Source organism: Misgurnus anguillicaudatus, chromosome 21, assembly GCF_027580225.2.
Source record: "Misgurnus anguillicaudatus chromosome 21, ASM2758022v2, whole genome shotgun sequence".
Lineage (NCBI taxonomy): Eukaryota > Metazoa > Chordata > Actinopteri > Cypriniformes > Cobitidae > Misgurnus > Misgurnus anguillicaudatus.
In genome coordinates this window covers 62115563-62143446 of record NC_073357.2, presented here as the reverse complement: position 1 = coordinate 62143446, position 27884 = coordinate 62115563, and the positions used below count along the sequence as shown (strand labels likewise).

General features: G+C 34.8%; 1 protein-coding gene across 1 annotated transcript; it reads right to left on the bottom strand.

The window, feature by feature from the left end:
- Positions 1-6240: 6240 nt before the first annotated feature.
- rph3ab (rabphilin 3A homolog (mouse), b) lies at positions 6241-25981 on the bottom strand. Its single transcript, XM_055217749.2, has 17 exons — positions 25802-25981; positions 19962-20123; positions 19540-19669; positions 17505-17588; positions 16589-16739; positions 16271-16315; positions 15345-15527; positions 13881-14036; positions 12384-12463; positions 12030-12104; positions 11477-11586; positions 9951-10077; positions 9802-9858; positions 8757-8911; positions 8240-8321; positions 8046-8142; positions 6241-7053 (listed from the first exon to the last, which is right to left on the bottom strand). Exons 2-17 carry the CDS (start codon positions 20108-20110, stop codon positions 6923-6925), a joined length of 1812 nt encoding a protein of 603 aa, XP_055073724.1. The 5' UTR covers positions 20111-20123; positions 25802-25981; the 3' UTR covers positions 6241-6922.
- Between the last annotated feature and the right edge of the window lie 1903 nt (positions 25982-27884).

Sequence of the window (27884 nt, the reverse complement as noted above, 5' to 3'; positions counted from 1 at the left end):
GAGCATGAATAATCTCACATGTATTATGAAACACTTGAATTAAAGAGCTGAACCACAGCCAGACGTCAGTACAGTACGTCAATATTTATGTAGCCATTTCTTTAGCAAATATTTGAAATGAACGCACTACTAAAGCTAAAAAAAAGAGCAACAGGACACAAAATAGAAACTTCTGGATTCTCACGCGATAATGAGTCTTAAACATGCAAGAAGACAATAGCCATGAGTTATTTTTAGTATTGAAGGAGGAACTATTATAACCTATCACCTTAGATAAATCCTTCCCTTAAAAAACAACAAGTCATCTTTCATCACCCCTGAACAATGTCTTTGCTGTTTTTATGTGGGCATAACTGAGTCAAAACTCACAACATTTACGCATTTGGCAGACACTTTTGTCTATAGTGACTTACATTATCAGTATGTGTTTGTTTGACTTCTTGTCAACGCACTGCTCTAAGATATACTGTGAAATATAATATGAAAATCATCACTTGAAAGATAATAAAACTGTTATGAGCAAAATGGTTTACAGTTTTTTAGGCCAAGTCATTTTGCATTTTTTGTTGAAAAAAAAATAATTTGTTCTGAAATAGATTTTTGAAATTAATGCATTTTGAAACTTTGGCCTACATTGCATGTTATGTAAATATTTCATTTGTACAATAAAAACGTATAACAAATATTTCTGAAGACTTTCTAACACGGGTAAAGTCTCACATTTTCTTGTGAATTGATTACTTATTGAACATCTAAATTAATTTATCACACATCTATATACCTGTTTCTAGTTACTGAACAAACATTGGGTCTCATTCACTAAACATGCATATGCACAAATTTGTTCGTGAATTGTGCGTACGGATGTTTTAACCTACAAATCATGATTCAACAAAAACTTTCATACTAAAATGTATTTTAAATGTATACAAAAACACTTAGACCACATATACACATTAATCTTGAACAAGGAAAAAATGTATAAAATATATAACACAGATATATATTATAGGGTTCTTTTTCCTTGTTCATGTCATGATTGTTGCGCACGTGTTGTCTAAGTTTTTCTTACCTTTTCGCAAACATTTAGAAGAAATTTTAGTATGAAACTTTTTGTTAAATCATGATTTGTAAGTTAAAACGTCTGTAGTATGCACATTTTACGAACAAATTTGTGCCTACGCATGCTTAGTGAATGAGACCCATTATATCCCCTAACCCGACCCCTAAATCTAACCATCACAGAAAACTTTCTGCCTTACTACATTTTCAAATAAATGTCATCATCATCACGCACGCACTGACATGCACACACACACACACACACACACACACACACACACACACACACACACACAGACACACACACACACACACACACACACAAACTGTGTGACACTTGCATTACATGTGAATGGCCCCTGCGCTAATAAGATTTTGTTTCTCTCTCCCTGTCTCGTACTCGACCCCGAGGACAATGAGACAAACAGACCCAGTTTCGGTACATGTGAAAGTCAGCACACCTCTGCTCTACTGGCCGTCCTTCAATGTGATACCCAGCTGATGCCTGACCAACGCTCACCGGCAGGACCCGCTTAATCTCCGCTTAATCTCTTTATCCGTTTATATGTGTGTATATACATATATATCTCCCAAGGGTTTTTCCCTCCTAGGACTTTTTTTATTTCCTCGGCTAAACAGCCCGGGTTTTTTTTCTCCTGGGGTTTTTTTTACCCCGGGGAGGCAGCCTTCTTGGGCTTAACTTAGCTTCCTCTTCTAGACGTTACATTAGTAATACGCTCGCTTATAATGTCGAGTCATAGCCGCAGCAAATTTGACTGCTTATGCAATCGTGTATTATGTTGTGCTTTTGTAGTTTTTCTGTGCTTTTACTGCTTCTATTAATGTAAAGCTGCTTTGAAACAATTAAGTATTGTGAAAAGCGCTGTATAAATAAAATTGAATTGAATTGAAACAAATCATGTTAATTTAATTAATTACATTTGCACTCAACAGTATTTTTAAATAATCTTAAAAGCTTTCATAAACTTAGCAGTAGCGAGACTGACATGGTCCTTAGAGGGTCCCTATATGTAAATACCCCTTCTTAATAATGGAACACAATTATATAATTTATATCGAATTATTTCATGGACCCTATATGGCTAAGTAAGGGATAATGTAGAGGCAGCCGGTAGTTATTGGGAAATAAGCCCCGACAGTGTGATCAGGACCCGACGCGAAGCGGAGGGTCTTGTATCACACTGAAGGGGCTTATTTCCCAATAACTACCGGCTGCCTCTATGTTATCCCGCTTATTACACGGCTACTTGCCACATAAGAAAAAAAACTGGACATGAATATGAATTTTAAACATTTTATTGGCATATTTGTTTTTAATTAACATTTTTATCCTTCCGCGAAACTTTGCACAGATGCATAAAATGATCGTAATACCTTATTAAGATCCTCTGCTTCATACTTGTCTGTCTCCATTTTTTCTCTTTTAGCCAGTCTTTGAGAAGTTTTAATGCCCATTCTGTATTTTTGTGTGTGTTGGCTTCGTAGCTGTCATGCTCTATTTTGTCAAGTTCAGTCTCAGTAAGCTGTCTGTGTCTTGTCGTGTTTGTCGAGTGTTTGTCACAAGATGGCGCCAAACAGACAGTAATCTTTATTGATCTTTATTGGCGCGGAGCGATTTTACTCGTGCAAGTAGTTCGGCTATGCGTTATTAATTTGGAGTGGTTATTATTTGAAAAGAACGAACCTGCAAATGTCTCAACTGACCAATCAGAATCAAGCATTCCAGAGAGCCGTGTAATAAGCATTGAGAACCACCAAGGGTACCGGAACTGTCCAACAGTACAACTAAAAGAAATCAGGTTTGAGTCTAGAAAACACTCTTGTGTATTAGTCCAGGTTTATCGAGGACTTTTAACAGAAGGGGACGGTCAACGCAAACAGCAGAGCCGTCATTCAACTCTAAAGTTTAGCGGCCAAAGCACTGAACAAGATATCAGATTTGTTTTTTATATTTCTCATCCTACAAATCCCACAATGCACCACAGCAAACTGAGAACGTTGGCCACTTTGACAACAGCGCCACCATACTGGGGAGGTCAAGACATTTTAAGTGTCATAAGAAAACAATCTCTGTACAAAATACTTTTTTAAGATGTGAAATATATAAACCTTTAAACTGAAAACTTCATATATATAGTTTATCATAACATGTTAAAAATGTCGATTTATAGGTGTGAGCAAAAATTTGCTGTTTTTGGGTGAGTCCTTTAAAATGCAAATGAGCTGATGAAATGCAAACACTGATTGCCATAATGGTGGTTTGTTGAAATTGAAACTCAATTGTGCGGTCAATTATTTTCTCTATGCACTAAATGACGTTGCCGTGGTTGGATAGTGCAGATTAAGGGGCGGTATTATTATAATAAAATCCCCTTCTGACATCACAAGGGGAGCCAAATTTCAATGACCTTTTTCTTCAGATGCTTGCAGAGAATGATTTACCAAAACTAAGTTACTAGGTTGATCTTTATCACATTTTCTATGTTTATAGAAGCACTGGGGACTCAATTATAGCACTTAAACATGAAAAAAGATCATGATATGTCCCCTTTAAAACTACTTAGAATTTTAATTAAACATTGTACTGTAGAGCTCAGTGGTAGAGCATTGCGTTAGCAGTGCAAAAGGTCATGGGTTTAAACTCAGGGAACACACGTATACCTTGTATAAAAGTATCTGCCAAATGCATAATGCAATGTCAATGTTGTTTATATGAAGTTTGACTATACAGAATTTAAGATATTTTATCAAATATCAAAACTGTGACCCCCAGTGCCATCTGGTGAGCTGATTGAGACCCACTGAAGAGAGATGTTGTTATCCACAGCTGCCCTCTAGTGATCTGAAAACAGGTTTTGGTTGATGTGCATTTAAGGCAGGCCTAAAGTGACACGTGCACGCATACGTTAAAGTTTCTCATATACACATCAATATAAAATAACTCATCTTGCACCCCTGCATCTCATGTATCCAGATTTTTACCAACGGCATCCATTTCAGAAACTATGGCTATATTCATGCTATGTATAGACATAAATCTGTAAACTGCTTTACTGTCAAAGATTGATGATTTTGATATGATGAAAGATCTTACAGTGCACAAAAGTGACAAACAGATGAGTAAATATGCAGCTTATATTGGCTTTTATTGGCCTGTGGTTTGAACTCCAGGTAAAATCTTTACATGCAAAGTTCAAACAGAAACATTTCCCTGCTGTGCCAAATACATGCACTATATATATATACAAATACAGAAGAATGAGAGAACATCATCGTATATCAATCTTATTTATACCAATATACATTCACAAACTAACCTGACAAATCCTTAAAAAATATTACACTGGTGTGCTATATTATTCTTTTTTCTTGAAAATGAATATAGTTGAGTAAAGTAATACTTATGCATGTGAAATGTCAAAATGCATTCTTCAGAGGAACTAACTGACCTACAATAAGAAGAAAATACTATAAAGGAAATGAGATCTATACAGTAAGAAGAGGTTCACATGCATAAGAGTTGGCAATGATAACGGCAAAGAGCACTAAAAACATCGAGGTCCTTTCATTTTTCATGTGCTTTGCTGTATTGGGCTGTAGGTTCAGGTCTTTCTCTCTCTCTCTCTTCCTCCTTATCTCTCTAATCATCATCATCCTCTCATTTCCTCTCACTATTTTAATGATGTAAACATGATGGTCACTTAAACCTTTTGCAGATGTGCCAGAATAGTGAACCACCTTTAATGTAAACATATAAGTCAATAGACTTGATGAATGAAGACACATTTCTGTATGTGAGAGGTTTGTGGTGCTTATAAGACACAAAGAAGAAAAAAACAACTTCAGATCAGACGAATCAAGCATGCAAGCAAACAAGATGTGTCACAAAACGTTGTCTTCATGAGAAGATCTACCTAAACGTATCTAAACAGCAGATTAGATCACTCGAATCGAGTCATTTCTAAGAAGTTCTAAACTATAAGACTCTTAACCGTTCTACAGCACTTGATTGGTTTTTGTTTTTTGTCCTTTATCACAATCGTACAATAGTAGAATATGTAAACATTTGTAGAGCACAGCGTTTATCTGTTAGTCATGATCGGTCAGTCTTGTAAAAGTGACTTTTGGCTTTGTTACGGGAACAGGAAAGTGCAGGTGTTCGGATAAGCGACATTCCACGTTGACCTGTAAACCTGGGCTTTAAAACGAAGGCTTGTAATAAATCCTATATCTGCCTTGTTTCAGATGGTCAAGTGCTTTTAAGGAGAAAGACCTTCATGTATATTTTTTTTAAGAATTAAGAAATGTGTTTAAGGCATGCCCACAACAAGGTCAATATAGTTGCTATTTACTGCAAAAATGACTTTCTTAATTAGTATTTTTGTCTTTTTTTGTACAAATATCTAAAAATTCTTAAATCCAGATGCATTTTCTTGATGAGCAAAATGACCTAAGAAAATAATTCTAGTTTTTGGACAAAAAATATACAATTTAAGTGAATTTGTGCTTAAAACATAAAGTAAAGTTTTAATGAGAGATTTAACTAGTAGTTTTCGAGAAAAAGTCTAAATTAATAAAATTACAAGATTAAAGTCTTTATATTTCAAGAATAAAGTCAATATAGTGAGAATAAATTCATAATATTTCAAGAATAAAGTCATAATATTTGTATATAATTTGATATTTGCTTCGCAGATCTGCTTGTTTACATCACTTAAAACACATTAATGTAAAAATATGATATTATTCTCAAAATATATTCGACGTTATTCCCGAAACCTCATGACTTTATTCTCGTTATATTGACTTTATTCTCGCAATATTATGACTTTATATTTGCAATTTTACTTAGATTTTTTCTCGAAAAACTACTAGCTTAAATCTTGCATTATAATGACTTTAATCTCTACACTGCAAAAAATGATTTTCAAGAAAAAATTTCTTAATATTTTTGTCTTGTTTTCAGTAAAAATACATAAAAACTATTAAATTATGATGTTTTTTCCTGATGAGCAAAACGACCCAAGAAAATAAGTCAATAATTATCAAATGTAAGTGACTCTGTGCACAAAACAAGCAAAAATCTGCCAATGGGGTAAGATTTTTAAGCAAAAAAATTTTTCTTAAACACTAAATTTTTTCTTAAACAGAAAAATTAGCTTACCCCATTGGCAGATCTGTCTGCCTGCCTCATGCACAAAATCACCCAAATTTGATATTTTTGTTCTAAAAACTAGACTTGTTTTCTTGGGTCATTATAATTTAAGAGTTTTTAGATATTTTTTACTGAAAACAAGACAAAAAACAAAGACATTTTTTCTTGAAAATCATTTTTGGCAGTGTTATTATTTTTTATTTTAGCTTGGTCCTAATCCTCCTTGGTATATTTCTTTAAGCACAAATTTACTTGTAATATTGTAATATTTGTATTGTAATAAATGTAATATTTATTGTCTAAAAACTATACTTATTTTCTTACTTAATTTTGCTCATCAAGAAAATACATCCTGATTTAAGAATTTGTAGTTATTTGCACTGAAAACAAGATTAAACAACATGTTATTTTTTTGCAGTGTTTCTATTGCAATTCTACTGTGGCCAGATCTTTAAAGTAGATGATTGTGCAGCGCTTCTTTTGCACACAAGCGCTAAGCTTTGCTTGCTTGAATTTGAGTCACAGTGGACGAAGCTCCAGATATCATCGGTTTCTTGAAAGCACGTCGGATGACAACATACAAGAAGAGTGACGCTGGAGATAAGCAGTTATTGAAGGATAACGTCAGGTGACCGGAGGGAGAATATAGCGATATAGTCTAAGGCATGCACGAGCGTCGAGACTTTAATCGCTGGAGACGTGATTCTCATTGACGAGAGCGTGCCAACGCTCAATCTTCTTGTCCTTGTTCTTCAGACATTCATACCAGTGTTTCAAACGCTCACCCTTGGCAGTGATACCCAGCTGGCATCCACCTGAAAGATTAGCAATATGAAAAAATGCTTGTTTTCTTAAACAAATATTAAATATGAAGAATTGAGGAGTTTAGATGCAAAAGCCTCTAAGTGCATCTGTTATGCTTTCTTGTAAATGAGCTTTTTTTATCAGGCTCTTCTGTTTAGTTTCAGTCATTTCACTTTATTAAAAGTTGTTAGTCAGTAATTAAAATGCCTTATTTAGGCAGTGGCTCAGTGGTTCATGTAGGTTGTCTACAAACCGGAAGATTGGTGGTTTAATCCCCAACTCCACCTGACCAGGTGTCAAGGTGTCTTTGAGCAAGACATCTAACCCCAGCTGCTCCCGATGAGCTGGCAAGGCTGACACCGCCGTCGGTGTATGAATGAGTGTGTGAATGGGTGAATGTGAGGCTAATTGTAAAGCGCTTTGGATGGCCATAGGTCTGTTAAAAGCGCTATATAAATGCAGTCCATTTACCATTTACCATTTATTTATACAAATGTCAGTTTAGTCATTTTGTTGTTAAGTAACAAATTTGATTGTCTTTCGCTGCAAAACCCTCTAACTGCACAAACGTTTGTGGCAAAAACTTCTACAAAAATCCACCTCTTTGGACAAGACATAAAAGTAAACAATTGCAAAATCACCAAATATACATCTAGAAACATTGCAATTAAAGAAAGTCAGAATGTAAAAATGAAGCACACATTAGGTGTCAATGCGGTCCATGTGACTGCCACATACGGGTTGTATTCAGGTCCAAGTTTCGGACACAAGTGATTGTTCATTGTTCATCTAATTCATCTTTTGTGCACTAAGAGGACAAGTGTACAAAGTCAACATGGCGTTTAGCAGATTCTTACATCAACACTGCATTTCTGAATGGCCTGAGGCTGGGATTAAATAGATTGAACATACATTTGATCAATATCATTATCTGATTTTTGACAGATGTGGCATTTAGCGGCTTTTGCATCTGAGCTCCTCAATGACATTATGACAGTCCTACCTATGTAATCGTTGCTTTTGCCGATGTCGTAGTCCCAGACAGAGATATCAAGAGTCTTTTTGGCCAGTTCTGCATGTTTAATCTCATAGCTGAATTCCTGCAGAAGAACAAAAGCACATGAAGTTCAGAAACATACAAGCCAATGTTTATACAGTATATGTGAAATGTGTACGAGGTGGTGGTTTCATTCATACCTCATTAAACTCTGGGTTAAGGGTCTTCTTTTTGATCTGCGTCTTGTTTTTTGCTTTCTTCCCCATGTCGGGTTTCAGACATCTGCATCCAACAAAATATTTGAAACAAATCCACACAATCAAACGTGACCCTGGACCACAAAACCAGTCGCAGGTATATTTGTAGCAATAGCCAACAATATGTTTCATGAAGATATTTAGTAAATTTCCTACCGTAAATATATAAAAAGTGCATGTTTCACAGCAAAACCCGCTCAATTGCTCAAAAACAGCAACATTTTTTTTTTAAGTCAAAGCACATTCAATTTATCTGTTGTTGTGTAGAGATTAAAAAGGTGCTCATCTGAGGTAAGGTTATAAAATATTTAATATCATAATAACAAATGATTTGAATGTAAAGGCATTAATGATGCAAGTAAAAGACATTTGTGCATTAAACAGAAAAATCTGAAATCTACTTTTGGAAACGTTCTACATTTCTGAAAGTGATAAAAGTATTCAGTAGGAAAAGACTTACATTTTAACAAAAGGATCTGAGTAACCATTAGCATCCATGGCTGCCAGGTGAACACAGCGTATGACTCCCACAATGAGACGACTCTGTTGACTGTTATACATGAGGGATATCAAAATACGACCTCTCTCCTCCAACTCGACTCCATCCTTCCCGGGCTAAAACAACAAACACATGGAGAGGATCAAACGCTATATGTGAGCAATAATGCACTAAAAAAACAGTTAAATGTGTCCTTAATCCGCAAAGTTAATATATGAATATTTTTTGTTTAACTGCTTTTACCACTTAACTTGCGCAGCACTTAAATAAAAAATTGTTATAGCAGTTTACATTTATTGTAATAAATAAAAAATAATGCAATAAAGTATATACTACATAAAATCTACGGATGCACTGATAGAATTTTTCTGGGCCGATACCGATTTAAACAGACAACTTCTGGCCGATACCGATATTAAACACTTGTATACAATACTATACAGTTGGCCTATTAGCTAGTTTATTTCTGCATCAAATTATTTTTACTGAGCATGGATTGGATCTATTTAACATTCAACTGAACAACATAATAAGAGAGGCACAAATTAAGCTAAAACAAATATAATAAGACAGCATGACAACCTTCAAAGGTGGTTTTAGCTATTCAGCATTTCTTTTATTAACAACATTAACTCATTTTTTACATATAATGGATTTCTTTATGCAGTTAATTAATAAACAATCGGTATCGGCCTTTCTCGTGCTATTGCCGATATGCAGATGGTTTTAAATTCATCAAATATCGGCCGATTAATATCGGCGGCCGATACATCGGTGCATCACTAATAAAATCATCACAAAAAATATGGCTTGTGTCACACTTTTAGTGGTTTTATCAACAACGGCCACTAGGTGTCAATGGTTTGGTGCATACTCTTGTCACAAATTAATAAATTACAGTCACTGCCTTATTATTACTGCTAAAAGGTTTTGAAATATGAGCTTTTTAACAAAATATCATGTGTCGTGATAGGGTAAATATGAATTTATAAATATGAAGATTGACCTCATCCTCATAGAGAGCGATTCCTCGTGCACCTCCAGCAGCGCTCGATCTCTTTGTCTATAGACAGACAGACAGACAGAAGCGTCTCACACATGATTCAAATGTTTAGCTCATTCACTGATGTTTGTTTGTGTAAAGGAGGGACTCACCTGAACAACTCGCTCCAAACAAACATTAAAATTCTTCCTCTGATTAAACTTCAGCTTTTTCAGAGCAAACCTGGTTTCTCCAATAAACTCATTGTGGCCAAACTTGTCCTCATCACAGACAGATATTCTGCACCAAAAGAAATAAAAAAAAAACAAGATTTATTGTGTATCTACAAACCCTGAATGTTACATCAAATTGATCACCTTATCATTTATCTAACAGCAATGAACACTTGTGTGAGAAAAAACTAGGAAACATATTAGGGTACAAAATATATGACTGGAAATCAAATTTTAATTTGAAAGTTCGTAGTATCTTTTAGGATTTAAGATGTTGTTATTCATCTTTCAATTGAAATGAATAAGAATACATTTAAAATCAATACAATTCTTACAATAAGCAAATAAGCAAATTACTAAACTTGATTATGTTAACTTCAGGACAGACTGGAAATCAATATCTTGTTAGTAAAGCTATATAATATTATATTTTACCATTAAGATACCTAAAAGTATTGTAATATATAAAACTTTACCTACCCGGGTGATTCTCACGAAACTATTAAAACACCACGGCACTAATGATTTTAGCTTTAAAATGTGTAATATAGTAACATTACAAAGCATCAGAATTAACACAATACTGTGTTCTATCTTGCAAAATGTGTGATTTCAACATAAGAATTTATAATTGTAAATTTTATCTCATTTTCTGCTGAAATTCTCATTACCGCAATGTGTCCGGCTGTGTTTGAACATGCGTTATGTTATAATTTAATCAAATTAACACAAAAATATTAAGAAAAAAAAATGGATGTTTTGCTAGACTACTTTAGATGACAGAAAAAATATTTAGTGAATATGTATAATAATAATGAAGAAAAATTAGGAAAATTATGTGTCCATGCCTGATGTTCTCATCCTCCGCAACACTTTTTGAGAACAATTTAAGCACACATACAGAATTTTAATAAAGTTTGATTTTGAGTGACCAAGCACATGGACCAGTTACTTCAAGATGGCTACCAGGTAAGATCATTTTTTGCAGTTAATTTGAAATATTGTCTTGTCAGAATGCTTACACGACATTTTGATTATCATTACCGCAACAGATGCTTATTAAATGTTAATTTAATTAATAGAAGCATAATACTTTGATTTTAAATTCATGTGCAGAATCTCCAAATTATGTTCTTTCAGGTTTGTCATGTCACTTTGAAAATATGTCAGTGTTGATGTTTTCTGACTGTTGCGGTAATGAGATTTTTTAGGACTAATTTTTTAAATTATGTTACAAAAAGTGTTAAATGATAAGTAAAAGTTTTTAAATTAATGTTCCCATTTACTCCAGACTTTGTTTTTCAATGTCTGTTGGGAAAAAAAAGTAAATTTAAGCAATTTTTACATTTTCATGCTTGACATTTTTAAAACCAAGTTCTCGTGAGAATCACCCACCCCATCTATAACCAATGAGACTTTCTTCTTTATGTCATCAGAGATAAGTGTGTGTTAAAGTAGACTCAAACCTGAGGGTTTTGCGCTGCATATCTTCATCTGTTAGCCCATGATACACCAGCGTCTCGTTCCAGGCCGGGTTTCGAGTGTTCCTCAGCGTCTTGGTGCGCAATTTATTTGACTGCATTGACAGCAAAGATGCTCTGTTTAACTATCAACGCTTAGACAGAGTAAATAAACTGTGATGTACAGTAAACTTACATTATTTCACATGTATTATAATGTTTGACTGTAAAAAGCAGTAGTTTAAAACAATTAAAGTAACGGATATGAGTTGACATCACTGCGACAAGCTATATTATACTCTATCTACAACTACACATTACTTTATCATTTAAAGTATCATTTAAAATGCATACAAAACTCCTGATTCATGATGAAATACAGGTACAGTAAAACCTCTGATGTTACAAACAGCATCATCTTACAGATAGCGAGTATAATGAATTAATCTATTCATGTGCATATATTTCTGTCAATGTCATAAATCAATGATAAATAATATTACAAACTTTAAAATGATTATTATTATACACATGTGGAAATGGCAGCACTATCTCTCACCTTACTCGCACCAGGTAACAGATGAAGCTTCACATACGGATCTGCCAGTCCATTAGAATCCATTGGCTTTAAACCCTGAAAAACAACACAGAGATGTGTGATATTATCAAATAACATTTAAAACACTGCAATTTTTAAGGCACATGCTGTATAAAACACTTTTGTTTGACTCTCAGCTTTAGATGTGCAGACGTATGCAGAGAGGACAAAATAAATTACAAACATACATAGACATATATATATATATATATGTGTCAGAAAGATGACCAATCAGAATACAGTTATTAGTGTGACATTAAGTTTAATATTTTAGATGTAAGACTTCAGACGTAAGTGAATAAGTTGTGGCCTTGCCTTTGCTTTGATGATGTTACAATGAAGACTGTTGTTCTGTTGATCATACAATAAAGTGAACTCCAAAGCTCCAAGAGTCGCTGAAACAAACACAATATAATCTGCATTAAAGACATCATACATAATATACTTACACATAAAGTGTGACATATAGGGTATATCATCTAACATGACATACATTCATGTTATTTGATGTATTACTGGATGGCTGTCCTGCATTTTTTCTTTAGTCAAATGAGATATTGATGATAAGACTCTTAAGCCTGGTTTCACAGACAAGGCTTAGCTAAAGCCAGGACTAGGCGTTAGTTAAATTAACATGTTTAAGTTTTTTTATAAACACGCCTTAAAAAAAGATGTTACTGGTGTGTGCCTTAAGACAAATCAATGTCTCTGGCACATTATAAGATCTGTCAGTGCAAGTTATTTTGAGTTTAAGTCTAGCCTTAAGCCTTGTCAGTGAACGCGGGGGGTTAAATCTCATCCATTTATGCCTGCAGTGCTTAACCATAATCACTTTAAGAGATTTACTTTCCATAGACAGCATTGAAAGAGCTGAAGTTTCTATCAATCAAAGTCAATGTTTGGATTTGGCAACAGTTTCACAGCGTAATGAAGTTTTTCTGCAGAGTCTTAACTGTGGGAGGAAAATAAAGTGCTGGAGATTTATTATCACGAGACTCATATATCAGTCCTGAAGAGGTTTGCTGCAGTGCTAAAACATAACATGAATCTTCATTTTTCAAAAGTTTTATTTTATTATGTTTTTTTTTTATTTACTGTAGCAGGTGCTTTTATAACCAGTGACGTAAAAAACAGGATTGAATCTCATGACTGATCTCTGAGGATTTATGAACACTAAGCATCGTGCTGAACACTGTTCCTCTCAATTGAAATGTTAGACTTTTATTTAAAAAAAAAGCCTCCAGTTACCTTGTGTACTCCTGGGGCATAAAAATCTTTAATGAAATACAGGAGTCATTTATGCTGGTTGAAATAATAAAAAACTTTATGTAATGTGATGCATCTCGCTGCTCGAAATCAAATCCATGAATTTGTTTAATGTAATGATTTTGTGAAATAGATGTAATAGAAAAATAGAAAAATAAGTTGTTGAATGAAGTTGTTGGGTATAAAAAGTGAGTCTGCATTAAAGCACTTCATGATGCTGGATGATCTTTAAGACAAATAGTGAGGTGCTCTAATAAATCTGTTCATTCATTTGGACTGTATGATATAATATAACAACAAATGTTGTGCTTGCCAGAAAATATTATGAGAATGATATTATGAAAGCAATGTTATTGTACAGACTGAAAGCCAGGAACTAGCTGATCTAAACTCAATGCTGATCTTAAAATCAACAAACATACAGAAGATAGCAGGTGTCGTACTGGAAAATCTGAAATAATACTTTTTGGGAACATATTTAGAAACCACTAAATGTGTATGTATTATTTGAAACCCACATTGAAGCAGAGTAACGTTGAGTCTTACTTGCTTCATCAGAGTCATAGCTGTTTGTCTCCTCTTCATCATCCACAGGTGGAGCGCTTTGATGTTGGTTATATGCAGCGCTCCTCCTCTCCTCCAGCTCAACAGGTGGCGCTCTGTCCTGCACAACATTGGATTGATAGTTTCCTCTCTCGGTCTCTGCACACCACAAACACAACATCATTTTATTATAAAAGATTATATTCACATTGAGTCATTCATCTTTAATAACTCCAGCACACTCTTATGACTTATTCTGCATTATTGTCTATACATGTGCTATACCATACGGCAAAAAATACACTTCTCTGGCCAATTTAAAAAAAAATGTTAAATACATTTTTTAGAAAGTAAAGCTTAATTAAATATATTTTTGAATTTGTAAATATATTTAGTTTTAATCTAACATATATTTCAAAAAAAAAAATTTAGGGGCAACAAATACATTTTTTATTTTACAACCCATACGGCAAAAAATATATTTTTCCTGACCAAAATATAAAAGTTTTATTTAAAAAAAGTATAAAATTATAAGTATATATATATTTAGAAAATATATTTAATTTGAATCTTTCAAACCTGTTATGTTTACAGGTTTGTAAAATAGTTACAAGTTTTTCTTTCAATAAGATATACATGTAATATAAATGCTTTAAATATATTTAATTAATATACTAAATATATAATAAAATCTATTTCAAAATATACAAATATGGCCCAAAAAATATATTGGTGAAAAATACATTTTTGTAAAGATATTTTGGCACATTTATATTTTGGCCATTTTTTATATTTTTAAATATACTTTAAATTATGAGAAATAGCAGAGCGTGCTACACAGGTCTTCTTTGTGACAATCACTGGTGCTCTTTGGATGATAAGAGGTAATAATTATACTGAATACGCAAAAATCCAAGGCACTCAAGTGAGAAAAATATTAAAAAGCCTTTATTTACTGGGCTACATACAAACGTAAAAGGTAGATCTATGCGTTTTGGCTTACGCCTTCGTCAGGATACCAGGCGTAAGCCAAAACGTGTAGATCTACCTTTTAATTTTGTATGTATCCCAGTAAATAAAGGCTTTTTAATATTTTTCTCACTTGAGTGCCTTGGATTTTTGCATATTCAGTATAGTTAAAATTATATTTGAAAATATATATTTTTGCCATATAGGTATTTACGTTTGCCCTTCGGATTTCCAGATATTTGTGTGCTTTTCAATTAAATATCAATAGTAATACTAAACATGATTTCCAAAAATAAAATGCTATACTAATATTCTTGACCAGCGTTTTGTTTCTCTTATTAGTTGCAAACTGTAATGTCAACAAACTTCACAGTAAAACTACAAGTTGAAATGTCAATCAATCAATCAATCAATCAATCAATCAATCAATCATGCTGTAACGTGAGATATTTGACAGGAAACCAGATAAATGCAGACTTGTGTAATGTTTGTTTTGACCTGACTGTGTCGTTCCTGATGCGAGGGGTCTTGCTGCGTTCACATTCATTGTTTTCTTCATCACTACAGGACTGTTCGGACTCGATCCATCTGATTCAGAGTAACCACGAGACTGAAGACCAGACGGTTTTGGAGCCACAGGCGGTTTTGGAGCAATCGGTGGATCCCTTGTGGGCTCTAAATCTATATGACAAATATACATTACATTAAAATAAATAACAAGATCCTAATAACCTATCAGCATAATTGATCATAATTATCAGTTATGATAGGATATTACACTGCAAAAAATACTTTCTTACTTAGTATTTTAGTCTTGATTTCAGTAGAAAAAATTCATAAATCAAGATAGATTTTCTTGATGAGCAAAATAACCTAAAAATGTGTCTAGTTTTTAGACAAAAAAAAATGTAAAATGTAAGTAAATTAGTAGGCTACTTAAAACAAGCAAAAAAAAAATCATGATTTGTGTTAAAGGAAAAAAAGAAACTTATTTTAGGATTTTTTTCTTACTGTATTGGCAGATTTTTTTAGCTTGTTTTAAGCACAAATTCCTTTAAAAAATATATTTTGGTCTAAAAACTAGACTAATTTTCTTAAGACATTTTGATTTATGAATTTTGAGATATTTCTACTGAAAACAAGACAAAAATACTAAGTAAGAAAGTCATGTTTTGCAGTGATAAGCTGTATATATGTAGTACCATGTAATTTAGCAATGGGAAAGTCCAGGGTGAAAAAGACGGTAAATTCTGTCTTTGCCTCTGAGGTTTAGTTTTTAAAGAAAGGCTATGGTGGGAATATGCTTGCAGGACTTGATGTAAAATAAGGCTGTCCGGTGTAAATAAAAGTAAATTATATTGCACATAAACATTATAATGTTTCTGCTGTGAAGAAGTAATAGAAACCTTCAGGCAGTTTCTTACTTGCAGCCGGTGATTGTTGAGCAGATGAACGACTCTCCATTGGACCTGAAAAACATCATGAAAGTGAAGGAGAACCTGTGACTCGACTAGTCCTTATAGGTTATTATAAAAGTGCTCCATATGACTCAATGTTGCTCTCTATTTCCAGGTTATTAGTTACTGAAGATTTTAACATCACCCTAACTGTGCTCTGTGTGTTTATGAGAGAAATAGCAATGATTTTAAAGTGTGGTATGAATTAGCCAACTCATAAAACTTGTACAAAACCCTTTTTGTGGAATCTTAGCATCAGTTTTGTATGAATAACTGCATTCTGACCTGTGACCTGTGTTTGAGACTGCTCAACCGCTGGACGTACAGCAGGGTTCTGCTGAGGCCTCGGCTCTTTGGCTTTAGAAATGGGCATAGGTGAAGGCAAGAACTGTTTAGGGAGACCTTTGAAGAACCAAGCTCCAGATCGTTTCCACACCTTTCATTGAAAAAGATTTGCACAGTATCAGACGAGTCTTAAAGTATGGAGTGAAAACAGTATCAAAACCTTCCACAAATGCACACAAAAGTACACAAATGTGCACTGTAGTTCACAAATGCACACAATAAATCCAGATGAGCGCACAGTAATTCACAAATGCACACAGGAGATTCACACTGAAAATCCACAAATGCACACAAAATAATTCACACAGTGAAATCCAAAAATACACACACAAAAATCACACACTCGGTTAAATACTCAAGGAGGATTGATTTTAAATTTTTCATGTTAACGTTAGTGTGAATCTTCTACGTGGATTTCAGTGTGTGAATTTTTTGTGTGCATTTGTAGATTTTAGTGGGTGAATTTTTTGTGTGCATTTGTAGATTTTAGTGTGTGAATTTTTTGTGTGCATTTGTAGATTTTAGTGTGTGAATTTTTTGTGTGCATTTGTAGATTTTAGTGTGTGAATTTTTTTGTGTGCATTTGTGGATTTCAGTGTGTGAATTTTTGTGTGCATTTGTGGATTTCAGTGTGTGAATTCTGTGTGCATTTGTGAATTCTCATGAGTGCGCATGGATCTCCTGCACGCATTTGTGAATTACTGTGCGTGCATCTGGATTTATTGTGTGCATTTGTGAACTATGGTGCACGTGTGTACTTTTGTGTGCATTTGTGAGAGGTTTTGATACTGTTTTCACTCCATATTAAAGTCAAAACAACTATGGTTTATATGGGTAATATTTTGAGTTTGCCCACCTCCCTCTGTTCACCGCAGATCTTGCAGAGCCAGACAGAGCGCGGTCGAGTGTTAGTCTGTACTCCACACTTAGTGCACATGTTCTGAAGGGAATAACAGCAGTAAATGTCATATAATATACACTATACATATAAATAAAAATAAACATCTCACAGCTGACAGATTTACTCCTGAAGTGCTATTCAGTGTTTCACAACACTTTTTGTAAGATGTCAAATAAATCTTTAGTGTCCCCAGAGTACATATGTGAAGTTTTAGCTTAACATATCATATAGATAAATTATTATAAAATGTTAAATTACCACTTTGTAGGTGTGAGTAAAAATGCCGTTTTTGGGTGTGTCCTTTAAAATGCAAATTTCTTCTGATATCACAAGGTTTTAGAGCCAGATTTTAATGAGCTATTTTTTCACATGCTTGCAGAGAATGATTTACTGTGTTGTTCTTTTTCACATTTTCTAGGTTGATAGAAGCACCAGGCACACAATTATAGCACAAGTCAGATTTTCGTGATATGTCCCCTTTAAAGTCCCAGTAAACCAAAGTCACGAATGACTTCCATGATGTGACGTATTTCCGAGTGAATATTATCAAGCGAGGAAAATAGTGGGCATGGCGAGTGTTTTCCATTGTGCTTTGATTGGATAGAAAAGTAGGCGTTTTATTTAGACCTGGTAGCAGACTACTGAAGGTACATTCACATGGAGTATCAGTGTTAATGCTTGGTGGAGGCATGTCTGAAGCGCGGCCCTGACGCGATCATCATAGCGGCAACAGCCAATGACAGTGGACCGCAATAAATGCTCCTCTGTTCTCCAGTCTTGCATAAATGTAATTGGCTAGCATCTGCACTAGGTTATCTGCATAAGGCGATCAGATTGGCAGACGGATCCACTTTTCAGTTCGGCGCCCCATGATGTTACCCATTTAAAGTAAATAGGTGTTTAAGTTCATGCGGCGCTGCGCAGACTGATCGACGAGGTTTGCCGCTTGCAGTCGAGGGAGGAGCTGAAGACGGAGTTGTAAAGCCGGACACCTACTGCTTGCCGTAGTGACGTGTGCACCGCGTTTCCTTTTTTTATCGCAAATGAAGTGAATTTTTTTCTTTTGCAACCAGAAACATTTTATATCTAATATTTTAATTCCTGTTTATACTGTAAGCCCGAAAATAAGGGGAAACAATCCTACATTATTACAATACCATTAGAGTTTGGGATTTTCATTTATATTTTATTACACGACACAATATAACATATGTATGCATATTTACATGTTTTACCCATTAGAAAAGTATGAATTTATAATGTTTACTAGTGGACCTAAAGGTTAGATTAAACTTGAAACGCACGTGATCATTGTCATCAGTGAGGCGACCAATCACGAAGAGCTGTGTCGATCATCAGCTAGCCGGCTACTCTCGAAACGCTCTCGCGTTACTTTAAAACCATATGACACAGTCACGTGCCTTCAGCACCAGCTCAAGTTGGACAAAATTACTAACTGGCATGCACTGCTTCAAGTCAGCCGCCGATCGGTCTCCGCAGCGCCGCATGAAGTCGAACACACCTAATGAGAAGCGTTAACGCTGATGCCCTGGTACAATTGGAGGGGCGGAGTTAACAGATAGTCCCGCCCAAGCCGTCTAGCTGACGTCATCAGAGAATGATTGCCATCAAAAGTACATTTTCAGATTTTGAATGAAGTTGATGAGGTCTCATGAATTAAAAAAAATAATGACCCACACAAATACATTGTTTATAATTAACACTGCAATATTACATAAAAAAATAAGAATTGTCAGTTTTGATTTCATCTGGACTTTAAGATGAATGTAATGATGCGAAGAGACTTTTTAAAACCCTATGATGCCTCAAAAGTCAGCATTCGTACATCATCTATAAATGTAGTGTCATTTATATTTTTACAGTTATGCATTCAGTAGAAAATTTAATCCAAAGAGCTTTGCAGTGCATTTAAGCTGTATAGATGTAGTGCTTAGGATGCATTAGGATTTGGATATGTAAAGTTTGTTACCTTCTTACAGTCCTCACACACCACTGCATTCACACCCATAGCTCCCAGCTGCTCTCCACACAACAGACAGCGTGAAACTCCATCTCCACACACCGTTTTCTTCATGTTGTCCAGACGATTCACCAGACGTCTGTCGTAAATTAAAAAGGCGGTCATCACATATGCTATTAAAAAGATATTATAGGCTTTGTTCCTGACCTAACTTTGATTAAACCTAAATGAAATGTACTGTAGATGGTCCGTTTAAGCATTCTTCCCAACATTTTCATGATCATGGATGGCTTTATTGCATGGGTCAGTGATGATGAGAAAGGAATTGACTGTATATGGAAGAGAAATCGACCGCCCGAATGGCTACTGGCTCCGTAAAAAGCAAATGTCTGTACTTTAGTTTAGTGTGTTTTTATGGTCTCTCATCTCACCCGATCCTCTCCTGCTCCATCACCTCCATTTTCTCAGCCCGGGCGATGACGCTGTTGATGATCTCCTTCTCCTCATCCGTCAGCTCAGCTCCAACACACGGTCCAGATGATGTATGGACACCTTTAGTGGCCATCACGGTGTCTGTCATTGTGAGCCAATCACTGTGAAAATAAAGACAATGATGAAGATACTGTAACTACTTATGTGAATTATTCAGAAAGCAAAAATTGCATTTCAAAGTTCCATTTAAACATGTTCAATTTAAAAAAAAAAATCACTGGTAACATATGGGACCCTCCTGGACCACAAAACCAATCATAAGTTGCACAGGTACATTTGTACTGTAGTAATAGCCAAAAATACATTGTAAGGGTCAAAATCATTGCATTTTTTATGCCAAATCATTAGGATATTAAGTAAAGATCATAAAGTTATTTTGTAACTTTTCTACCATAAATATATCAACAATGTATATATCATTAGTAATATGTTTTGCTAAAGACTTTATATGAACAACTTTAAAGGTGATTTTCTCAATATTTCGATTTTTTGCACCCTCAGATTCCAGATTTTCAAATAGTTGTATTTGTACCTCAGCCAAATATTGTAATCTAATCCTAACAAACCATACATCAATGGAAAGCTTTTTTTATTTATTTTATAATAAATTTCTTGTGACATATTACAGTTGAAAGAAAAAGTATGTGAACCCTTTGGGCTTACTTGGATTTCTTCATAAATTGGTCATAAAATGTGTTCTGATCTTCATCTAAGTCACAACAATAGAGAAACACAGTCTGCTTAAACTAATACCGCACAAACATTATACGTTTTCATGTTTTTATTGAACACAACATGTAAACATTCATAGTGCAGGGTGGAAAAAGTATGTGAACCTTTGGGTTTAATAACTGGTTGACACTCCTTTGGCAGCAATAACGTCAACCAAACGTTTCCTATAGTTGCAGATCAGACCTGCACAATGGTCAGGAGAAATTTTGGACCATTCCTCTTTACAAAAGTGTTTCAGTTCAGCAATATTCTTGGGATGTCTGGTGTGAATCGCTCTCTCACGTATTTTCTTCTGTTGAAGCCATTCTGTTGTTGATTTACTTCTATGCTTTGGGTCGTTGTCCTGTTGCATCGTCCATCCTCTGTTAAGCTTCAGTTGGCGGACAGATGGTCTTAAGTTTTCCTGCAAAATGTCTTGATAAACTTTGGAATTCATTTTTCCATCGATGACAGTAATCCGTCCTTGGCCTGAGGCAGCAAAGCAGCCCCAAACAATGATGCCCCCTCCACCATATATCACAGTTGGGATGAGGTTTTGATGTTGGTGTGCTGTGCCTTTTGTTCTCCACACATAGCGTTGTGTGTTCTATTCAAACAACTCAATTTTGGTTTCATCTGTCCACAGAATGTTTTGCCAGTAGTGCTGTGGAACATCCAGGTGCTCTTTTGCAAACTTCAAACGTGCTGCAATGTTTTTTTTTTGACAGCAGTGGCTTCCTCCGTGGTGTCCTCCCATAAAGTCCATTCTTGTTTAATGTTTTCCTTATTGTAGATTTGTCAACAAAAATGTTAGCATGTGCCAGAGATTTCTGTAAGTCTTTAGCTGACACTTTAGGATTCTTCTTCACCTCATTGAGCATTCTGCGCTGTGCTCTTGCAGTCATCTTTACAGGACGACCACGTCTAGGGAGTGTAGCACCAGTGCTGAACTTTCTCCATTTGTAGACAATCTGTCTTACCGTGGACACATGGACATCAAGGCTTTTAGATATACTTTTGTAGCCCTTTCCAGCTTTATGTAAGTCAACAGTTCTTGATCGTAGGTCTTCTGAGAGCTCTTTTGTGCAAGGCGTGGTTCACATCAGACAATGCTTCTTCAGAACAGCAAACTCAAAACTGGTGTGTGTTTTTTATTGGACAGGGCAGCTTTAATCAACACATCCTATCTCATCACATTGATTGGACCCCAGGTTGGCTGACTCCTGGCTCCAATTAGCTTTTAGAGAAGTCATTAGCCTAGGGTTTCACATACTTTTTCCACCCTGCACTATGAATGTTCACATGTTGTGTTCAATAAAAACATAAAAAAGTATAATGTTTGTACGGTATTAGTTTAAGCAGACTGTGTTTCTCTATTGTTGTGACTTAGATGAAGATCAGAACACATTTTATGACCAATTTATGAAGAAATCCAAGTAAGCCCAAAGGGTTCACATACTTTTTCTTTCAACTGTATATTACCGTTTTGTGTGTGTATATAAAAATATTTCAATATTTCATGAGGTAACTGCTGTGCCTTCTGCTTGACAGTACTGAAGCTAAATCTGTGTTTTCAACATTTTTTAGCATTTAATCTCAAATTCAAAAGGATTTCTATATCAGAAAAAGCCAGCAGATACTAAAAGATAAAACACATGGACAAATAAATGGACATTTTATTATTTGTTGGCTTATGACAAGAATCTTGTTGTTCAACTGTGATTAATCTTCACATTAATCTTAATATGACATTAGACATAAATAATGTTTACAAATGCTGAACATCTAAGTGATATTTAATGACTGTAAATGGCTTTACATTTATCATCTGGATTGAAAATCTTTTAGATGTCACGTTTGGCTCATCAGGCTGTTTATACAGCACCATTCTCAAATAAATTCACAAATAAACATGTTAAAACAGTATGGATTTTGAAAACTGACCTAATAAGGAAGGGGCCTGCTTGGACACATTACTTTTTTTAAAAAGTGCCCGAACATTTTCCAGCCACTTTCTCTTTACACCTAAGATTGACAGCCACAGCTGAATATCTGAAAGAAAACTAAAATGATTTGCTCAGCAATTTTGTGAAAGTGATTTAATGTTCGTCACTTTCCTGAAGTCTTGGGTTTCATGTTCACCTCTTACTGTACTCCCCGAGTGAAACGCATATGACTGAAATCCTGCTCTCAATCTACTAACTGTCTGAAAGCTCTCACTCCGTCACAGGATTCATGAAATCAAAGACTTCAGTCTAACAAACAAACAGATTCAGAGCAGTTTCAACTCAACATCTCAAGAGCTGTCAGGGTTTTAAACAGTGACTGCAAATTTTACATGTTCAGTAAATACAAACATTTAAAAATGTATTTCTATAATGCTTGTCTAGAGTTGCAAAATTATAGGAATTTTCTAAGCTAAAACTTTCAATGGGAATTAATGGGAATATATGGGAATTAATGGGAATAAACTGGGAATTTGAAAAATTGCAGAGTTACCTATAACAAGGAACTTAAATGTTGTTAAAAAAATTGTGCAGCATACTTTGGTTTAAAACAACAAGATTTTATGCAATTTCAGTTGAATTTCTAGTCAGTAAATCAAATATCTAAATGTATTTCATTGAATATTTATGATGCTAGCTATCATGTATCTATAGCTCAAGCTGTGATGTACTTTCTTCTACATTCTGCAAGCAAGTTATCTGTTATTTTACAGAGTTATTGTACCACCTTAAAGTTTGGACACATTACTGTTTTGAATTTTTTTGAAATCCTAAGTATTTCTGAAGGATTTTTGATCAAATAAATCCACGGCTTCATGAGCTTAAGTATAAGGATTTTTCAAAAATTGTATTACTTTGCATGCATGTCTGCTTATGACCAAACTAAATGTTTATTTATGTTTGTATATGATATTTATATACATTTCAAAAGAATTCCCATAAATTCCTGTTAAGTTTCCAATCTGGAATATTTCCAAAATGTGATTAAGAGTACCCATGGAAACTTTTCGCCCCATTGCAACCCTATGCTTGTCACAGATGTCTGAGATGACTCCGTAGATACACCATTCATAGAGGAGCTGTTGTTGGAAAGGTAATGTTCAGGTACAGAAATGATGACAGTTTGCGTGACAATTGATCATCTTAGATATTTGCATTTAGATGAGAAGATTTGCATTCTACAGCATCAGTAAGATCAAACTCTGTTGCATGCTTTATTTCTTGTCTTCTCTAGACTGATTTACAGGCAAATCACCCAGAATGCTTTCATTGAGCCAATGGGAACACTCCAAATATCAGCACAAACTAAATAACACAAGATTTGTGAAACTATATTACTATAAAAAGAAATCTAACTTAGGATGAACGGTACCCAGTGTGCAATCACCACTTTAAAGGTCTATTATAACAAATCTGTATTTGCTAAAAATGATTTGGACACATTAATGTTCCCTCTGAAGTTTTAATTCGACAGTGAGGAGGACACAGAATGAGGATTCAGTCCTGAGGTTAACCACTGAGATGAACTAATGGGTCCTGGACTTGAATACATTAGGGCTTCTACATGTTTCTCTCATCTATTGCTTTGTCAACATGCCGTTATTTCCATACTGCACGCTTTTCACTACAAGATTTGTTCATACACCTCTTAATCAATGTTAGTTGCATACAGGTATAATACCTGAAGAGATCTGTTTGTTAGCATCCTCATTCATCTCGAGGGCAGTAGTTCATGGCCAAAAACAAATTCAGTTCCAGAAAGATTGTTTTTTATTATTTGACTAACACAATGAAAACTGTCCGTAATCTTAATATTTTCACTGTCTCAATGTTTTTCTGAAACGCTGCCTGCATTGGCACATAGCCTAATGCATTTTAAGTCAAATCTGAAGCAGTTTGCAAAGTATATTTCATATGAGTAAAACATAAAAATGCTTGGTTTTGCAAGTCAATTTAACCCACTAAGTTTTGGCTTGTGATCACTAAGTTGACATAACTTAAGTCGAAATTGTGTAACATAGTAACAAGTAACATATAAATATATGTTGATATGACAAAAATTGTGCATCTTTTTTACTGCAGCCTATACTTTTAAGATACTATAATGCAAATTCTTACAAATGAAAAGACACCCAACATCTTATAATTCCCTTATGAAAAAAACCCATGGGTTTTATTATAATCAAAGCCCAAATAAACCATGGTTACTGTAGTAAAACCATGATAATCAAGCACACAAAAAACATGGTTAATTTTTGTAAGGGTGAAAGCAGCTACATGATGGATACTAAATATAAACACAACCAACAATATTTAAACCTTTGTTGTCCAAACTGCCAACAGCAAATCAAATAGAAGCAGAATGAGAAATTATTTTTAAACACATATGCACTATATAAAATATAAAAAGCAGCTATGACCCATTTCATATCCCAGGTTTATGGATACCATTGGTCCAACTGTTCATTCATGCGCACTCCATGACAAAGAAACTACCCTATAGTTCAGTATTATTGCCTGCAAGGATGCTGCGCAATAATAGTCCATCCCAACCGGGCGCGCGCGCAGTCTCTGTACGGCTCGAGGATTGAAGTGAACGCGCTCTGCCTCTCAAACCCGCATTGACATGACACACCTTACCCGTCACATCCACACAAAAACACAAACATGCTGCTTTCTGACATAACAGAATAATTTCGTCATGTGCTGTTATCAGAAAGTGTTGCCCATCTAAAGCAATGGATGCACAGCAGATCAGCATTCATTCATTCGTTCATTCATTCATTCATGTTCATTTTATTTCACATGCGTTTACAGTGGGCTGAGTAGATTTATACCGATTTCACACTATAACTATAATATTCATCAATGAGCGTCTCGTCTTATGCAAAATCGTACACCACAATCTGTATTCCATACAGCTTTTCGTTGCAGTTACGAGATAAATCGCCAGTAAATCGTTTCACGATCTGAGACGCAGAATACATCATGTTGGAAACCTGTTTGTGGTGCTGTATACGAGGATGAAAATATAATTAAAAAATATGTATTTATATCCTTACCTGCTGCCAACAGCTCACTGTTGAATGAAGGCGATTGCAAACGATGCGGAGTGGATCGATGCGGTCAGTGCGCGACTGCGCATACAGAAGAGGGCGACTGCGCATGCAGAGGAGCGCGGATCGGGTGCTCGCCTTTTTTATGGTTGTTCACGTCAAACTCATATAATCTCTCTCGCGATTTTGCGTGGGGCTCTCTTTACATAATTCACGCCCAAGCCCATCACTGAATGTCGTGAACGATGAGCTGTCGTCCAGATGTCTTCAGTCAGAGTCTTTAAGTAAATCAATAATGTGTGATCTGGTGAAGCCATGGAAACTGCTAGACTTCATTATGCCATTCACAAACTCAGTTTAATGTATAGTAGGCTCTATAGGTTAATACTGTGTATAAAACAGTTATAGGTTTCATAAGACACTTCTGAATGAAATGTGTTTGTGTATTTAATTGTTCTGAATGAGAGTCAGATGAAATGACCATTTAAATTCACTATCAAGATCCTCTGTAGGGCCTTAAGGAGTGCTGGAGGGGGGCTATCCTAAATTCATAGCCCTGTAAAAACATGAAAAATGGGTTTTGGAATCAGCAGCATTTGGGTAAAGTCACAGGACACAGTCACACATAATAAAATCACTATAATAAAATATAAATGTATTAGGTCTAGATGTAATTATTTATATCAAATCAGCTCAGAATCATATTTGGGTTTTTTTTTTAAGAATGATGTCATTTTACTCTTACCTCCTTAGAATTAGCCGAAAGTTTGTTTTTAGTTTCATTATTAAAGTTTCATACTCATAGACCTACTGGGCCATTCCACCGAACCGTTGCCATTTCCCAGGACATTATCCCCCGGATATCCCCCTAGACAAGGCTTAAGGCTAGTCCTAGACTAAAACACATTTGGCAATCTCAACAGAAACTAACTTGTACTGGCAGATCTTAAAAAAAGGCATGCAGTACCATTGATTTGTCTCAGCTAGATAATCCTTGTCTGTGAAACCAGGCCTACATGTATAAAAATGCAAGAAAACTCTAAAATATATTTTATTATTAAGCAAAGTGTCCTGCATGTTAATCTAACACCAAATTGAAACTATATCATTTAAAACATTAATACAAACTACACAGAACACTCTCAGAAATAAAGGTACAAAAGTTGTCACTGGGACAGTACCCTTTCAAAAAGGTATACTTTGGTACCCAAAGAGTGCATATTAGAACGTCAAATATACATATTGGTAGTTCAAAGATACAGAATGGTACATATTGGGTACTGTCCCAGTGACAGCTTTGTACCTTTATTTTTGACAGTGAACACTGAAAACAGCATCTCTATACCTGTACTTTACCTTTAAATATAAAGCATACAATTCTTCAAATATCTTTATTCTTATTTATTTGTTTATTTATTTCATTTTTGTGTGGGTCTATGTCCCAACTTTGGTTTAAATATTTTTTACCATTGAAAAAGTCATATTATTTTAGATAAAATGCACATTTTCAAGAGAAAGCAACATCATTTTCTTTTCTGTATATTTTATGATATTCATGCTATGACTGTGATTGTCAATGTTTAGTCCTATTATCTATGCTATATTATTTCTTTGATGTTATCTGTTGTTTTCGTTATTTAAAGGTAAATCACTACAATTTACTCAGTATCTTCATGCTATAGCACATATTTAATGCAGCTATTTCATGTATATCCTCCAATAAAAAACACGTTTTACTAACTAGTTACTTGAGATTGACCAATACTCATTTTGAAAAGTAAAATATGTGTAGATTAAGTGTTTAAAAAAATGCACTTTAATTTTGATGAGTTACAACATGCAAATGGCACCGATTCAGTGGAATGGCCCTATTTATATGTTTTCGTAGCACTTGTGATCAGTCGGGGGCGCTGTGCCCTCATCTCTTCTTCTGCTTAGTTCAAGTTTCAAATTAAGATGCATTGTTAACTTTTAATAAGACCTAACAGCAGACATGTATGTAAGTATAATTATAATATAGTTGAGGTATTGTGAGTTTTTCAAATAGGTTTTAGGTCCAAACACCAAAGTTGATAATTTTTCCTCAGAA